The following is an 18,537-nucleotide window of genomic DNA, read 5'->3' on the forward strand; positions in this document are numbered from 1 at the left end:
AAGTTCTGCAAAGTTACTTCACATCTTTAAACAAAACACTCCCCTCCTCCTCCTTGTACTCTTCCAGTAGTGCTCTGGTATCTGATCACCATTCCCAACCCCACACAACACTGATTCAGCCATTGTCCCACCCAGTTTACAAACTATATTTCTGCTGGTTTAATGCATCAGAAATTAACACCAGATCACCACCACTTGAGATCTTCTTCCCCAAGATGCACACACTCCTCATCTGGAGAGATACAGTATCAACAGTCATTCGTCTTCATGAGAGGGGATCTTATAAAAACATATAGAATTCTTAAAGGATCAAACAGGTTAGATGCAGGAAAAATGTTCCTGATGTTGGCGGAGTCACAGTCAAAGAATAAGAGGTAGGCCATTTGGGACTGAGACGAGGAAACATTTCTTCACACAGAGAGTTGTGAATCTGTGGAATTCTCTGCCACAGAAGGCAGTGGAGGCCAATTCACTGGATGTTTTCAAGAGAGAGTTAGATTTAGCTCTTAGGGCAAAGGGAATCAAGGGACATGGGGGAAAAAGCATGAAGGGGGGTACTGATTTTAGATAATCAGCCATGATTATATTGAATGGTGGTGCTGGCTCGAAGGGCCGAATGGCCTACTCCTGAACCTATTTTTCTATGTTTCTATGTGACAAAAGGATGGAAGGGCTAAATAACTGCCCTTCATCATGACTAAATTATGATATTGCCTCCCCAAAAGCATTGTGACAATATTTTCATGAGAAGTTCAGCAGTTTGAGAAGGTGGACTTCTCAAAGGCAAGTAGGAACAAGCCTTACAGTGACACCCACTTTCCAAAAGAAATACTACACCAATTGCCAAACTCTCTATTTACAAAGATATTCAGGTTAAGGTGTTTTTTCACCAATTTGGTTCATACCCAGAGTCCACAAACTAAAGGGCCTGTCCCACGTGGACATTGGCGAGTTTAGAAGAGTTTGAAAAAAAAAGACATATTGAAGACCTCCTCCGACTATGTAGACGACCTCCTTCAATCTCCTTAGACTATGTTGAAGACCAGCTTCGACTAGCTACGACTAACTTAGGGAAAATTGAACACTGAATAGTGGAGAGTGAAGACAACCTCCTTCGATCTCCTTCGACCTCCCTTCGATTATGATGAAGACTATCTTCGACTACCCTCGATTACCTACGACTAACATGCCGACCTACATGACTAATCGTACGAGTAAAAAAGTATAGATTTTTTCCATGGCGACCTTTTTTTACTCGCGGGCATTTTTTAACATGTTGAAAAAAACGGCGCGACCTAGCTGAGGCCTCAATTATGCGGAGTCCGCTCTCGAGTATGAAGGAGAGTTACGAAGACCTCCTACAACCTCGTGTCGACCATGCTGCGAGTACGAGTCGAGGGCAAATTCGCCAGAACTCGCGGATTAGGTCGCCCAAGTAGGACAGGCTCTTTACCCTTCCTGCAGGATTAATGACAGCCATCAATGTTTTTCTACTTCTCTAACCTGGGGGAGCTAACCATTTTCTCTCTCAGATCGAATTCCCTGGTACAACCCAGAAAATGTATAATTTAGTCAGATATTTGAAATATGAAATAAGACATCAATAAACATGCGACCACGGTCATTCATTGACAACAAGGAGCAGAGTAAAGGTTGGTGTGCCTCTAGTCAGCTTTAATCAGCAAATGAACTGAAACCCGACCTAATTAACCCAAAGTAGATTATCAAAGTCAAATGAAAACTTAGAGTGGCGCAAAAGCTGAAATTTGATCTTGGGTTTCAAGTTACACTTCTAAAGCTCTCGAGCTGCAATTCAACAGTAATAGATTATAAATAAATTCAGCCACATGCCCCCTGTGTCACTTTTAGCAATTTAGAAACAATCTGAATAAACTAGCATGAAAACGTTTTTATTTACCTTTCTCCTCTCCTCTCCCAAGACCCTGGATGTAGAAGGTACTTACAGAAGCAATAAACAAATTATTTCCGATCCACATTTGAGGAGAACTGAGGAATCAGTAATCAACCCCACTGCAGCCTGTGGATACTAGCTTTTTAATTCACCTTTCCACAACATTAAGAAATTAACTTTGGATAATTCAAGCATCGAGGAATGCATGAACAGGATATGTCTGCATGACACTTTACATGATCAAATCTTCCTTCAAACCAACCCAGATTATGATAACTCAGTCATGCACAATGATTTTCTTAACAAACATAATAGAAACTATAGGAGTTGAGATGTACATGAACTGGAGTCACTCTCTTTCTTGTCTTCCTTGTCCACTGGCTGACACACAGCAGGTTGCTCAGATCCAAGAGCTGAAGGCACTTCCCCTCGTCTAACTTCCTCTTTCGATAATGAGTTGTATCCTAGATCTGATTGTCCACCTTAGATTAAAAAAAAACAATAAAACATCTTTACGTTAATAAAATGATTTTATAAACATGATATGACATCCTTCATAAAAGCCTCTAAAATAAATATAACGGAATAACAGCACACTGGGAAAGCATTAATGAGAAGCGAGTTTACGAAAAATAAATCAGGCTTAACAAATCTATGCAAGTTTTTGAGAAGTAACAAGTAGAGAAGTGAATTTGGACTTACTGGAAGCTTTTGATAAGAACCCGATTGGATGTTAGTATGCAGAATTAAAGCACTTTGTACTGGGGTCAATATACTGGATTCAAGATTAGATGACAGAAGGAAACAGACAGCAGGAATAAATGTTTTTCGCTAGGTAGTAGGTAGTGATGCTTGAGCCCCGGCTGGTCACAATTTATGTACACCAATGATTTGGCTGAGGAGACCGAGAGAGGCTTCAAGAGGATTTGGATGTTCTGAGTGAGTGAATGAGAACACGGTCGATGGATATCAATTTGCAAAAGTGTGATGAATCCACTTTAGTGCACACAACAGAAAAGCAGAGCTTTTTGTTAAACAGCGAGTTATTGGATATTCAAAGGGCCGTAGATGTGCTTGTAAATTGAAGGTCAAAATGCAGGTGCACAAGCCATTGGGAAGGCAAATGATATGTTAGCTTTTATACAAGAGGACTTGAATACAGGAATGAGGAAATCTTATTACAATTGAATAGAACCTTTGTGAGTGCATCTGGAGAATTGTGGACAGTCGTGGTCTCCTAACACAAGGATGTAATTTCCACATAGGGAGTGCAGAGAAGATTCTCTGAACTGCTTGAAGAATAGCAGGGTTTCTATAATGAAGAGAGCTGGAATGATCTTGGACTATTCTCAATAGTTAAGAAGAATGAGAAGAGATCTCCTTGAAAAGTAAAATTATTGAAGGACTTGATGGAATAGATGCAGGGAAGACATTTTCCTTCACTGAAGAATCTTAGACCAGGGGATATAGATTCAGAATAAGGGAGAGGCCATTTAGGGATATGATGAGGAGGAATTTCTTAATTTAGGGGGTGATGAATCCTCAGAATTCACTGTCAAGGGCTGTAGAGGCAAAAACTTTATAGCCCCAGATAGATCAACAGTCATGATCATGAATGGCAGAGACATGAAGGGCTAAATGGCTTATCCCTGCTCCTATTTCTTGAATATAGGAGCAGGGTGTGGGGAGCACATCACTGTTATAAGAAATAACTTCCACTATCAGGACCATTGAAGAAATACTGTGCTCATCAGATGATCAGTAGCCATGTTGAAAGAGTGTGATGCCGCCAAACTTGACTCATCACTTGAAAGCAGCGCTGAGGAGAATCTAAATTACAGGTTAACATGGCAATAAAGAATTCTAATCTCTCATGTTACATAAAGGACAGAAGCAATTTCAAAAGATAATATAAATGCCAGAATATACATATTACCAAAGGATGAACGGACTGGATCGCTTTTGTCTTGACAGTGTTGACCCATTAAGATCTTAAATGATGAAATGTTTTGTAAGAGAGGGTACAAATGAAGTTCCCAATTGTGGAGAAGTGCAAAACTAGAACCTTTATAGATGTTCTAGAAAAAGATAGTCACCAAGAAAACCAGTGGAAATCTCAGTTGAGTCTTCTTTGCCCAGAGTGGGGAGAAAAAGGAACTTGTTCCCACTGGGAGTGGTTGAAGAGAACGATATAGATGTGTTTAAGGGGAGACTTACCTAGTAGGCAGACACAAAATGCTGGAGTAACTCAGCGGGACAAGCTGAAGAAGGGTCACAACCCGAAATGTCACCCATTCCTACTCTCCAGAAACACTGCCTGTCCCGCCGAGTTGCTCCAGCATTTTGTGTCTACCTTTGATATAACCAGCATCTACAGTTCTTTCCAACACATACTTAACCAGTATATTGTTATGGCCTTTACATTTTGTTTTAAAATTACCACTTTCTCTGTGCTTTAATACTATATTCTGCACTCTGTTTCCTTTCCCTTTTGCCACTTCCTGTTATACTCATGTATGGTATGATCTACCTAATGGCACACAAAATAAAGTTTTGCTATATCTCAGTACATGGGACAATAATGAACCAGTACCATATGAAAAAGAAACGAATGGAAGGTTATGCTGATAGATCTAGATGAAAAAAGGCATGATGAAGTTTCAGTGGAGCGGAGAAAATACCAGCATGCGCTGATGGGCTGTGCTTGTTTCTGTATCATATATCCAATATAACGTAATCCTATGTAAACCAGGGAAGGGGTATTTGTGGGGGAGATTGTTTTCCTAGAAAATGGTCCGTGTTGCAAACAACCATAAAGTGAAGCCATGTCATCTGTACTTGCATTAAGAAATGAGAGTTGAAAAACACATTTTTTAAAATTTGTTTACTTTTTTCCCTCCAAATGAATTGATGTACGAGCAAATTTCATTCCATACCTCAAATTTTTAGAGCATGATTTTGACATTTTTAGTTAATGGGGCATTTCTGTAACCTGCACAGCCACAATGCCAGGGCTCGCTTGGGCTTAAAATGCTTCTACATAGTATTTTGTTTATTTCAATGGAAAAGTTAAAAAAAACAGAACCCCGAATATATTAAAGGAACTGTATACAATCATACTGTAAAAGTGATGGAGTATCATTGTATTGGTAAATTATATAGTGCACAGTGGCTGATACAGAATAAGGGTAACTGGAAGAGTGTGGTCCCTATAATAAATAAAACAAACCAACGCTACGATATGCATGCCCATGAGTCACAGTAAATAATTTAACAATTTGTGGAAAGCATTAAATGAATGGAACATTCCATCCCAACGTAGGGTACTGGAAGAATGTAAACTAGTAAATAAATATGAATATGTGTCTTGCACACAATGTGTCTTAGCAGGCCTTTGGAACATAGTGTCCTCTCAGGATCAGAAATCTATTCACCAACTTAAAGCAAATCCTCTTCTATACATTAAGGAAAGCAAGATTGCACTACTGCTTGTCTGAATATACTCCAATGTCTTAGAATCGATTAAAAAATCCTGCGTTTGATGTCCAAGTGATAGACGTATATAAAATTATGCTTAGGGCAGGTGGTCAGAGCCTGTTTCCCTTTGAGGAGGGGTCTAAAAATAGAGGGCATAGTTTTAAGGTAGGAGGGCAGAGGTTTAAAAGGAATTGGAGGAGTACAGTTTTCACACACTGGATAGATAGTATCTTGATTGAACGGCCAGAGGTGGCGGTGGAGGCAGGAGCAGTGCCAACATTTAAGAGGCATTTTGACAGGTACTTGAATGAGCAGGGCATAGAGGGATATGAAATTAACATAGGTAAGTGGGATTTGTAAAGACAGGCATAAGTGTTGGCACAGTCATAGTGGGCTGTTTCTACGCTATACAACTCAATGATGCTATTTGCTCTCCCATGCACATCACATCTGGAAAAAAATTAAAAAAACATAACTATTTAGAAGAAAATTAAAAGTCTGAGTAAGTCCGTCAAAACAGAAACAGAAAGGAGACAAAAGGTTAGCCGATTACCTGAAAACACATGGACATCTTTCAGTTCTGAGGAAATCCAGAGAGAAGGACATGGAACTCTTTCATACAAGGACTCCTGACTGCCATATCCATAGCTCGAGCTAGAGCCAAGCCTAGCTGTGTGCAGGGAGCAGTAATACAAGGGTATGCGAAATGGTGAATGAAAATAAAGGGGAACGTGGAAGGTATAAGATGGTTATGATAAGCAGAAAATCAAAAGCCGCACAGACCAGAGGGGACAGCAAAAAGCAATGAACAAAACAAAAAGAGAAGTTTGAGTCAACAGATGTTAGTGACATCATAAAATGTACCTGTACTAGATCTATCATCAGTGGTATCTACTTTCATTTGCTCAGTGCTGAATTGGGGCTCCATAGTATTAGTTTCATTAGAGCTATCCATGCTGCCATGGCTAACAGCATCCAGGTCACTGCCATCTGCTTAGAGAACAGATAGATTAGAACAAGTCACTGGCAACTTATAATTTCATTTTCATCCCTCCATCCCAAAGGCATCAAAGTGGCCAATAGTATTATTGATTCCTTGGATTGTATTAATAGTGGATGTTAATATGCATTTCAACTTTGGGGACGGTTTCAAGCAGATTCTGACCCTCTTAGTTTATACATGTACACACAATACTATATCAAGGAATTCAAGATTAGGATTGGATTGGAAATCGTGGCTCTTTTTCCTGTTCTTGATCCTCAGAGCACTCACAATATTTACAAGATCAGCCTAAGTATCAAACCTGTAGTCCTGATCAATGATGTACATTTATTTATTAATTGCCTAAATTTGTTCAGCCATATGAGAACAATAGCAATCCATTTAAATGAGTTAGTATCTTAACATTCCAAAATTGTGATTTAATTCAAATCTTATAAATCAATCTCTTGGGTTCAAGTTTGTTGGTAATATGACTGGGAAATATAAGTGTCTTGAAGCAATTATTGGACTCAAGGGCTTACAAAACTAGAACACAGATGGTTGGAATGATGCAATTGCTGAACCACCCTGAAGTATTAGCTCATCTCTCTCAAGCCAGGAAATTCAATTAGTGTTCTCCAGCTAAACTGGCAATCACTATTTAATAAAATTATATACTTAAAAAATTAAATAATCTTTAAATTAACTTATATATGCAAGAATGTCGATTCAAACGCTCCTAGTCCTAATGGTTAACCTGACAAATACTTTAGCACTAGAAAAGTGCCTCGATCAACATTAATTCATGCTGCGTATCACCCACATGGCTATTATTATAATACTGCATGGCTTCAGAAATAAATGCACATAAACGTGGCAATTTAAATCAGGCACTCAGCTTTAAACAACAGATATAAATACATTGCCAGGGATTTGTCCACATTGAGTACAACTGTGGAGTAGCAGCACCACATTCAGAAGACTGAATTAGATAAGAAGGTGGTCTACCCCTGACCAGTGAGGTGCAGCAAGCAGCAGGAATGCTGCTCAATTTCTGTCAGTTGCATGAGAGATAAGTAATCCCACTAACTGTGGATTAAAACCCAACCACATTCACTGACATACACATTAATAATCACAGTTTAGCATGCACCAATGATTCGCGTGGATAATAACTCTTTGATATGGTGCTTAAATTGATTCAAGAGAAAAAATCGTGATGATCGTTTCACGGACAATTAGGATTGAGCATTTAATATTGGTCTTGTCATTAGCACATCACTCCTATTCCCAAAGACAAGTTCAAAATGAAAAATAATTACTATACACCTCTGTAGAAAGTCAAAGTCTTGTGCACCTGATAAAAAAACTATTAAATATCTTCTACAAGGAACTAACCATTCAGATATTTGGACAATTGATCCTGAAATATAGCTTAATAGTTTAGCTGTTAAAGGCAACATGATGTTATGGCATTTAAAAAACAGTTAACTAATTTGTAATAAAAAAATTACAGGGCAGGGCACTCTGGTTCCCCTAAATACGTATACTTGTGGTCATTCCAGAGTCATGACAATGGTATAACAGATACGGGACCACGAAGTACAACATATTTAGGGGTTTGACGCCGAGCATAAATCAAGGCTCTGTTTATTCACAGCCATCTGGAACCAGAGTGCCCTGCCCATATTACGTAATTCCCACATATACATGTTGCTACGTGGGCAAACAAAGTAGTCCTTGCAATATCACAATACCCATCAGGGGAGAAAACCTGCTGTCCTTACCAGCAGGGCCTGTATGTGACTTTTCCATGTTTGCGGATGACACTAAGCTGGGTGGCAGTGTGAGCTGCAATGAGGATGCTATGAGGCTGCAGGGCGACTTGGATAGGTTGGGTGAATGGGCAGATGCATGGCAGATGCAGTATCATGTGGATAAATGTGAGGTTATCCACTTTGGTGGCAAGAACAGGAAGGCAGATTATTATCTGAATGGTGTCAGATTAGGAAAAGGGGAGGTGCACCGAGGCCTGGGTGTATCAGGCATGGAAAGTAAGCATGCAGGTACAGCAGGTAGTGAAGATAACTAATGGCATGTTGGCCTTCATTGTGAGAGGATTTGAATTTAGGAGCAAGGAGGTCCTACTGCAGTCGCACAGGGCCCTGGTGAGACTGCACCTGGAGTATTGTGTGCAGTTTTGGTCTCCTAATTTGAGGAAAGATATTATTGCTATTGAGGGAGTGCAGCGTAGGTCAACCAGGTTAATTCCCTGGATGGCGGGACTGACATATGATGAAAGAATGGGTCGACTTGGCTTGTATTCACTGGAATTTAGAAGAATGAGAGGGGATCTTATAGAAACATATAAAATTCTTAAAGGATTGGACAGGCTAGATACACAAAAAATGTTCCTGATGTTGGGAGGAGTCCAGAACCAGGGGTCACAGTTTAAGAATAAGGGGTAGGCCATTTAGGACTGTGATGAGGAAAAACTTTTTCATCCAGAGTGTTGTGAATATGTGGAATTCTCTGCCACAGAAGGCAGTGGAGGTCAATTCAAGAAAGTTAGATTTAGCTCTTAGGGCTGTAGGAATCACGGAATATGGGAAAAAAGCCGGAACGGGAAGCTGATTTTTGATGATCAGCCATGATCATATTGAATGGCGGTGCAGGCTCGAGGGCCAAATGGCCTACTCCTGCTATTTATGACTCAGAAATGTACTACCCTCTGAGTGGCATGGCCACTAAACCAAGGGAAATCAGAGTAAATTAGGTTTAATTAAATCTGCCCTGGCCTGGGAGACCATATCCCCTTAAAGTATTAGAAAAATAATTGATCTATAAAGCTGATTATGAATGGAAAAGTGTAATCCTTTAACTAAATCTGCCAGCTATTTCGACGATTTAAAGTTTCTTCTGATATGCAGAGGTAGTTGGACAATAACTGGTCTCCAAATTCCACAGTGTGCTCCTGCTGGTAACTCTGACTTACCCGACAACACCTGGGTCTGCAGTGGATTTGCTGGAGCTTTTTTCAAAACTCTGCGGAACTGAGATGTTGCAAGCACGACATTCCTTAGCTTCATCCATAGAAAGTAACCACCTCTGTTGCTCGTTGGCCAGGTACTCTCTAAAACAGCCTGCAGAAAATCAAACGTTCAATTCAAACTAAACATTAAAAACCTAGATCAATATCCTGCTATGGAGGTGAAGCAAAGTAGTTTTAAGAGCATCTCCAGCATTAGATTCAGATCTAAGCTTAATTAAGTACAATGATGCTTAGATTGTTTTATTGAGTACTACAACGCTTTAAGCAAGAAGCTGTCTCCTTCCAAGGGGACAAAGTCTTGCTGTAAAGCTGCAGCAATCTGGCAACCAATTGTTCGGAAATACTGAGGTTTTCAGAATTTTCCTCACTCGTTATGATAACCTGAAACATAAATGTGAAAGTTTACAAGCTGAAACACACCGTGTTCTATTTTCTGCTAACAATATACTGGGGAAACTCAGTGGGTCAGGCAGCATCTATGGAGGGAAATGGATGGACCAGGTTTCAGATCAGGACACTTATTCTCACCTGTTTCTCTATTTCCCTCCACAGATGCTGCGATTCTCCAGCGCTTTATTGTTTGCTCAAGATTCTAGCATGTGCAGTCTGTTGTATCTCTGGGTTTGATTTCCTGAAACTCACTGGGATGTTTCTCACTCTTTAAATTCACTAGCTTCGCTAAAAAACAAACTTGTGCTGCTGCCTACGATGCAAAGGAGTGAAATAAGAGTGCTACAAAATAGAAAATGCTGGAAAGGGCATTTGTGGAAAGGGAAACAGTCAATATTTAAGTCTGAAAGCCCTCATCAAATAAAAGCGAGTTAATGCATGGATAGGAATATCAAATAGTCTAAAAATCTGCTAGACCGATAATCAGATAAGAATACAGTTTAATTGGAATTTAGTTGGAAGAGAGAAGGGGCAGGGCAAAGTCTGGCAAGTAATAGGTAGATACAGGTGAGGAGCTTTTTGATAGGCAGGTGGCTAGACAATGGCCAGAGCTGAAAAGGCAGAAGGTGCGAGACAAATGGATTGAAGACTTGCGAATTGTGAACCTTCCTCCACATGTGCTTCTCCAGACATTTACTATAATGTGCTATCTGGAAAATTTGATCGCACCCTCTCAGGGACATTTCCTGTATTCTCACGATCTCTCTCTCTGCAATATTCTACACGTTTTCCCCCCCTCATTCTTCCTGGTCTGTCTAAGCATTATTGACTTTAAACATTAATGCCATTAACAAAAAAGCTAATTGGCTTGTGAAGCACAATTCAAGAAAAATATTGCATTAGGGAGGAATAACCAAGCAACGTTAAGTGACAGTAAGTTTGTAGAGGATCATACCTTATTATAGTAGCCATAAGTAATAGCATTGGGGTGAACCCCAGCTTTCTTCATTTCAAACAGGACTCTGACAGCTAGTACAGGCTGCCCATACTGGCCACATAACTGCATCAGAACACGGTAGCACACCTAAAGCACAAAAAAAAAGCTTCATCGTCATAAGATCTTTCACTAAATATACTTAAGTAGAGATCTGGAAAACCTGTTTTCCCCCCCAATTACCAATGAGTCAGATACACCTCACAACATTGTATGGTCATGTTTGCATCACTTTAAGGTTTTGAGCACCATTTAATTATCATCTGAAGGGAATCACAAATGGAATGAAACGTGCCCCTGTGTGTGGGTTCAAAAGCAAGTTCCAGAACCAAAATGCTGTCTTACTCTGCATGCAAGGAGTTAAATTAAAGAAATCTGCTGTGGCAATTTTGGGCTATTTTGTTTATCCCAACATATTTTGGAGTGTTCCATAGTCCCACTCGCACAATGGAGTCAAAGGCTCCGGCGTAGTCGAAAAAAGCTAGTATTGTTCCCTGCATTTTTAATTGATTTGTTGCATGGAGCATATCTTGATAATGTTGGGAAATGTCTACTGCGCTCAGAATGGACAGAATCCAAACTCCGATTCAGGGAACAGGTTTCAGAAAACGGGAGGAGGCAGTTGAACAGTTGTGGCGGGCCATGGCCATGGCTTGACTTCTGTTTTCAAGGTGCTCAGACCTGACACAAAAAGCATGGGCTACTGGGCAGCAGTGATCCATGCTCTTCTATGTGCTTCTGTGACGTGGATACACAGAGCACTGGAAAAATACCACCATTGCTATCTCCAGTAAATCCTCCAATTTCACTGGAAGGTTAAGTAACCCAAGTAAATAATTCTGTGACCTCTCCCAGGCTTACATCCTCAATACTGAGGTCCTAGTTACATTCAGTCAGCTTCGGTGGGCAGAACATGTTTGCATGCCGAACTCCTGAAAAAGATGTCAAGGATTTAGCTCAATGCCTCCATGAGGAAATTAAGCATCCCCTCTTGTTCCTGGATATCTTTGACCCCAATCATCCCAAGTGGAGAAGAAGCATTCAAGATGGTATTGAGAATCTTGCAGATATGGGTTAGGCAGATGGGGCCTTTCGCAGATAACTTTGCAAATCACTCACCAGCTTCCCCATCAACCTTGTTGCATTGGTGGAAGAGTCTGTGGCTCCCAGGCTAACCATGTTAGCCACCTCAAAACCCATAAAACTGGCATGGAAGGACAACATAATTGCATTAAAGTTGGCCTATATCCCTCTAAACCTTTTCTATCCATCAACCCGAGAATCTTTTAAATGTTTTATCACTCTCCCCGTATTAGCCTCTACCACTTCCTCTGGCAGAATCTGGTTTAACTTACTAAAAATAAGCATTACTTTTTGTTTAATTATGTTTATGATTTTATTAATTGTATTAATTGTAGCATGATTTTCTCCCTTTCAAATAATGACAGATTTAGCCAGAATATAAGAATTTAATAAACCGGGTCATGAAAAAATGTATTTCTCTCAGGGACTGAAGAAAATGGTAGGAAATGTGAAACTTGAAAGTGCTGTTGTTCTCACAACTGGAGCAAATAACTGGGCTTAATGAACATTTAAACATTCCAGAACGAGAATGCACTTAATTTGATGAAAACATGGGATAATTTTGTTGCTTCAGCAGCTGAACCATTGTTTGCTGACGAGAATAATTCCTTTTAATTGAGCATTGAACAAATACCAGGAACAGTTCATACACCATTCAGGATCACAAAGCAAAAATTCAAAATGAAGTAGACAAAAATAGGAGGACAGGAATGTGTTAGATGCTTTAAAACAAAAATAGAGAAAACATACAGATTTTAAAGGTAACACTAAAATGGAATTAGAGCGAGTTGGCAAGGGCAAATAGCAAACAAGCATTGTTCCTTGTTGATTGCGTTTGATAATATAATAATATAATTTTTATCTCTCTCAGGCACATCAATAATACACACCTCATCTGGTGCCTCCAATTTCTTGGCCTGCATCTTTCTTAGTACATCGTAAGCAGTCCGAAGAGCCCTGACTTTTGAATGGCATACTTTCACATAGCCAGGAAGGCAAATAAACCAGAGACCATAGCAATGACGGAGGAGACACTTTGACCACATCTGAGGAATTAATGAGTAATGCTTTGCAATTTTTTGAGCTGACTTTATCTCCTGAAATGCAACACAAATACAAAATATTGTAGAATTAAATATATATCACATAATACATAGAATATTGAGAATTTCAACACTGCCTTTTTTGTTAAGTTCTTTTACTCTCTCTGTATGGAGATGGCAGGAAATGTAAAATCATCAGATTTCACATAGGACTTTAATTACTCATATAATAATACTAATTGATTATCCACATAATTATACCAGAATCATTCAAATACTGTGACACAGCAATACCCAGTCTGCAAATATTACCTGCTTAGTTCTTCTGCCCATTGGTGCTGGGCTATTGGGACAACTATTTTTTGAAGTTAACCTGTTGGTTGGTGTCTTTAACAGACTCGCTGGTCTGTCAAATAGCTGTGGCGATAGCACAGGAAAGCAAGTGTAACTGAAATAACAGGAGCAGGTGGTCATTGTCACACATTAATATATTAAAATGCTTAGATGATGTAAATAATGAATTAACATCACTAATTGATACGTTATGCAGCGAGCAGTTATTTTAGTTGTAGTAGATACCCAGCCACAGGTGAACTTAGATATAAAAAACAATAACCAATTTTGCAATTATAGAAAGAAAACAGCACAATGGATACCACAACAGGTTTGTTGGCAACTGCACTTTTGCAGTTGGTAGCTTGAACAATAGATTCTCATCAGTGAGGAATCTGCTTCCAAAGTAAAACAAAGGCAGCACCCCCATGGGATGCATCTTATTTAAAATGTGATATAGCAACAGGTTCTCAGCACAAAAATAAACAATGACATTGCAAAAATATATAATTGGTTATTAAATCCAATTTTAAGGCTGCAACATCACCATAATTCTCTAAATTATATTTTAAATATGCCATCTTACAAAAGGCATCAGAACATGGTAATCAACTTATGACTTTTATATTCAAAACTTAGAGCATCCTTTAACTGTGGTAGAGGAAGTGTTCAGATTTCACACTTGGGTGAATATAACAATTTTGTCACTGTCCAATATGTGCTGTTCATACAATAATATTTCAGAGTTATTTAATGTTGACCAATAAAAATTACACAAAAGTAAAACAAAAAATGGTTGTGTACACTTTTTTTCAAAAAATAAATAATATGTGACCTTCTCTTATACTTAAAAATACAAGATCTTACAATCCAGTTGTCATTAACTTCCACACATACTAGAAATTGGTTTGATTACATACCTATACTGAAGAGGATATTCTTCTCCATTTGGAAGAGTTGGAAGCTCAGGTGGTGTTATGAAAACTGTATGTTCACTTTTGTGAGATTCATCCAATTCTATGAGGTGCAAGTCCTCGATGCGCTCTGAATCCAACTGGATTAGTTCAAAAGACAAAAAAAATCCTCCGTAAAAATCAAAGGATGCAAGGATGAGAAACTCCAATTTAAAGAAATAATTATCATGAGTCGCAGATGGTGATATTTAGTGACATATACTTAAAATACTAGATGGACAAAGACAGCAGAAGCATGAGAATATCGCCTGGAAGTTGCTCACCAGGCCACACACCATCCCGAATATAGTACTTTGAAATATACTACTGCTCTTTCACTGACACTGGGTCAAAATCCTGAACTTCTTCTCTGTTGTCGGGAATTTTGAAAATTATAAGGAAGATGAGTAGGTTATAATCTGGTTAACCCTAGAGTTTACAAACTGGAGAAGCATGATGGGAAAAATGGTCAACATAGAATGTAGTTAAAATGGCTAAAAAGAAACATTCTGCTGCAAAGCAGGCTTCTTTATCCTTTGATTGGAGGGGGGGGGGGGAGAAGAGAGATAGTCCTTTGCAATTGTGTCTAGGTCCTTATATGTTGCAATCTTGGGATTCCAACGACTCTTTGTCACTATGTGCAGCAAGCAAGTCTCCGAAAGGTTAACGAACAACCTATTTAACGAATAGACCCCATTTAACGAGTAGAATCAATTCTCCTTGCATGGACATTGACATCTATGGTATCTATTTGTTAGATACATGGGAGAGAGATTTTCAAAACAATGAGAATGTGAGGTTAAAGTTAACTCTTGGGAAAGACAAAGATCGAAGATTACAGAGACATTAATTAATTATTTATTTCAACTCCACAATTAACCATCGTGATAGGAGGATATAAAAATGTTGTAGTTACCATGGCTTGTTGAAGCAGTTTGGGTCTACACAGACCGTTTCCCGATGTGCATCGATAAGGCCTTTAATAAGCCGACTTGTTCGATAGACTCACCACTGATCTATGAGCTGTTTTATTTTGTGTGTGCCTATCTGAGTAAAGGCATAGCACAAAATTCTCTCCTACACTCCCTAACAGCATTGTGAGTATAACACCTAGAGAGACAGAACACCTAGACAGACATAACACCTAATAATGCCTGTGGTTCCAGGATAAGCCTCTACCGCCATGCCAAGACCCACAAAATGGACCCACCAGGAGGACTATCATACTCAACTTAGAGTGATCACTGACGATGATGATTGGTGGGCCAACAGGCCAGTTTTGGTCAAAGATAGGCACAAAATGTTGGAGTAACTCAGCAGGCCAGGCAGCATCTCTGGAGAGAAGGAATGGGTGACTTTCAGGTCGATACCCTTCATAAGACTAAGCATTTTGTGTCCATGTTTGATTTAAACCACCATCTGCAGTTCTTTCCTACACACACAGGCCAGTCTTGGTGTTGTATCTCTCTATGACTTAACTAAAGTAGATAGGGTGGTAAAAAATGTGTACGGCATGCTTGACTTCATTGGTCGAGGCATTGAGTATAAGAGCCAGGAAGTCGTGTTACAGCTGTATAAAACTTTGGTTAGACCCACTCCACAAGCAGGAAGTTCTAGGCACCTACCACCTGTGTAAAAAAAACAAAAAAAACTTGGCCCACGCATCTCCTTTAAACGTTCTTCCTTTCACATTAAAGATACGGCCTCAAGTATTTGATATTTCTATCCTGTGAAAAAGACAATCTAGCCAGCTATGCCTTCCATCAATGTTATAAACTTCTATCATGTCTCCCCAAAACTCCAACAAAAACAATCCCCAGCTTTGTCCAATCTTTCTATTTGCTAATAAACTCCAATGCAGGCAACACCATGGTGAATCTCTACTGCACCCTCTCCAACGCCTCCACACCTTTCCTGTAATCGATTGATTAAATTGATTGAAAGATACATCATGGAAACAGACCCTTTGGGCCAGAGTTCAGGCGAACCATTGATCACCTGTTCACACTAGTTCCATTTCATCCCACATTTTCATCTATTCCCTACACACTAGGGACAATTTACAGAGTCCAAAAAGCAACAAACCTGAATGACTTTGGGATGTGGGAGGAAACCAGGGCACACTGATGTAACCCACACATCACAAGGAAAAGGTGAAAACTCCACACAGACTGCACAGAGGTCAGGATTAAACCCAAGTGTATGGCACTGTGAGGTAGCAGCTCTATCAGCTCCGCCACTATGCTACCATTAAAAGAGCAACCAGAACAGCGCACAATACTACAAATGCAGCATTAATTGGCAGATTCCCCTTTCCTCAAGTGTTAACCCTCAAAAATCTTGGCCTTTACACATCAAATCTTGTCTTTACTTCTCTTGAACTCCAACTCTAAGTTACTCTAAGACAAAGTTACCATGTAGGAAGCTTCATAAACAATGTTCCAGGGACATAACCCGGGGCACCAGACTGCTGAACATTGTTCCACCCAAAGTCATTTCTAATTTATCAAGACGTAGCTCACTTTGAGAAGCAGGCAAATTGAATAACAAGTTAGGAATGCAGATAGAAGAATGTGTCTGAAATTGTAATTATAGTTGGCAGGGAGCAAAATATGTCATTTATATTTTATTCTCTGGTAGTAATACATTGTACCGGGTGTGCAATACATTACATTAGAATGGATTTAAAGGGACCGTGTACAAGAAGCAAGTTCAGAACTCGGGATATCGGGACAATAATATGTTCAGGAGCCGTTAGATTGGGAGTTACCAGATCTGCATTGCAGTTAGAAACTCGCTACAAAGAACTTGTAGAAGCATGTTTCATTGACCTGGCACCATTGATTTCTCCACCCACAATATTATTCAATGCTTCACAGATATTAAAGGACCTCTGGTCCTCTCAAATATAGGGGGATAGACATATATAATAGTTACAAGGTGTCCAAACAGTTTTAATCTCATAAATGTCACGGGAAACTGTGGGTCACATTCCAAAACAGCATTTCGTCAGTGTCAGACAGCTGTAACATATGTTTTTGCTCAAAGCCAGTGGAAGAAATGAAAGCACAGATCATCAACTGGTTCCACTGCCTAAATTCTTTCATAGACACAAAATTTCGTACACAAACAGATTTTACATTTATTGGTTCATTCCACAGCGTAAAGCTCAACTTTGAGCCAGGTCACTGATTTCTAACGCAGCCCTCTGCTGACATTGAAACGCATCGAATAAATCTTACCCTCACCCACTCCAAAAAAGCCTTGGCTCCAACACAATTAAACCTCATTAAAATAATAAAAATCTACCACTGACTAGTTTACAATAAAGTCCTTTTGCAAAACAGAATGTTAGAAAGTAAGGCACTATTTCTGGCATCAACATACAATTAAGCGTGCTTTCTTAATTAAAATAGATATAGAACACCTAGAAATAAATATGAAATTGCTGAATTGTTAAAGTATCACAGAAGGTTTAATTAGGAACAGATGAGTGGAGAGGCCATTAGATGCACTGGCAATAATCCTCTGCTTTCAGAGAATGACAGGTGACCTACTTTTCAAAACAACAAAGACCTCCAAGTGAAAGAGAAATCCTCTGTGCACTGAGTGGAGAGTCAGCAGCTTTTCCATTTAATTTGCATTTCACTAGGGAAATCCAAATTCATGAGCAAACTTTCCGGTTTCGTCCACTCGCAAACAATGAGTCTTTAGGAGGTCTGTGCCTGTGTGTTCGGTAATGTAATGTGACAATCATTTGCAAAGGAAAGTAAAACCAGTGACATCGGTGAACATGCTTATTTTCATAGAAACTGTTCATTTTAAAGGATCTTATTTTTCTTCAATAGAAAATTAACGGTTGAGTTGCTGCCTTACATCCTAATATTTGGATGAGATCTGAAACGAAAATGTTCAGCTTGAACAAAGTCTGCGTGCCAAGACTTTGATGCTATGTATGAGGCAATGGAAGGAGGCAAGACAGGGAGTTCTTCATATTCAAAGAAGGCAGGTTACACTTTAATAGATCAAGAATAATGTCCTTGCAGCATATTCACTAAATTGATTGGACAGGATTTAAAGCAATTTTCAAGTTCAAGTGAGTTTATTGTCATGTGTCCCTGTATAGGACAATGAAATTCTTGCTTTGCTTCAGCACACAGAAAATAGTAGTAGGCATTTACTACAAAACAGATAAATGTGTCCATATACCATGATATAAATATATACACACATTAATAAATAAACTGATAAAGTGCAAATAACAGAAAGTGGTTATTAATAATCAGAGTTTTATCCAAGCCAGGTTTAATAGCCTGAT

General features: G+C 39.2%; 1 protein-coding gene across 3 annotated transcripts in view; it reads right to left on the reverse strand.

The window, feature by feature from the left end:
* dennd4a (DENN/MADD domain containing 4A) overlaps positions 1-18,537 on the reverse strand; it is a 77,365-nt gene that overhangs the window by 19,775 nt on the left and 39,053 nt on the right. For 2 of the 3 annotated variants that reach the window (XM_055661338.1, XM_055661341.1), the window contains exons 14-20: positions 14,187-14,320; positions 13,246-13,381; positions 12,781-12,987; positions 10,769-10,897; positions 9,367-9,514; positions 6,254-6,379; positions 2,251-2,394 (exon numbers count right to left, since the gene is read on the reverse strand). In XM_055661338.1, the coding sequence (XP_055517313.1) occupies positions 2,251-2,394; positions 6,254-6,379; positions 9,367-9,514; positions 10,769-10,897; positions 12,781-12,987; positions 13,246-13,381; positions 14,187-14,320 (1,024 nt within the window). Of the gene's footprint in view, positions 1-2,250; positions 2,395-5,942; positions 6,060-6,253; positions 6,380-9,366; positions 9,515-10,768; positions 10,898-12,780; positions 12,988-13,245; positions 13,382-14,186; positions 14,321-18,537 lie in introns of all 3 variants that reach the window. The other variant, XM_055661340.1, reaches the window with a different exon arrangement.

Source organism: Leucoraja erinacea, chromosome 33 (assembly GCF_028641065.1).
Source record: "Leucoraja erinacea ecotype New England chromosome 33, Leri_hhj_1, whole genome shotgun sequence".
NCBI classification, from domain to species: domain Eukaryota; kingdom Metazoa; phylum Chordata; class Chondrichthyes; order Rajiformes; family Rajidae; genus Leucoraja; species Leucoraja erinaceus.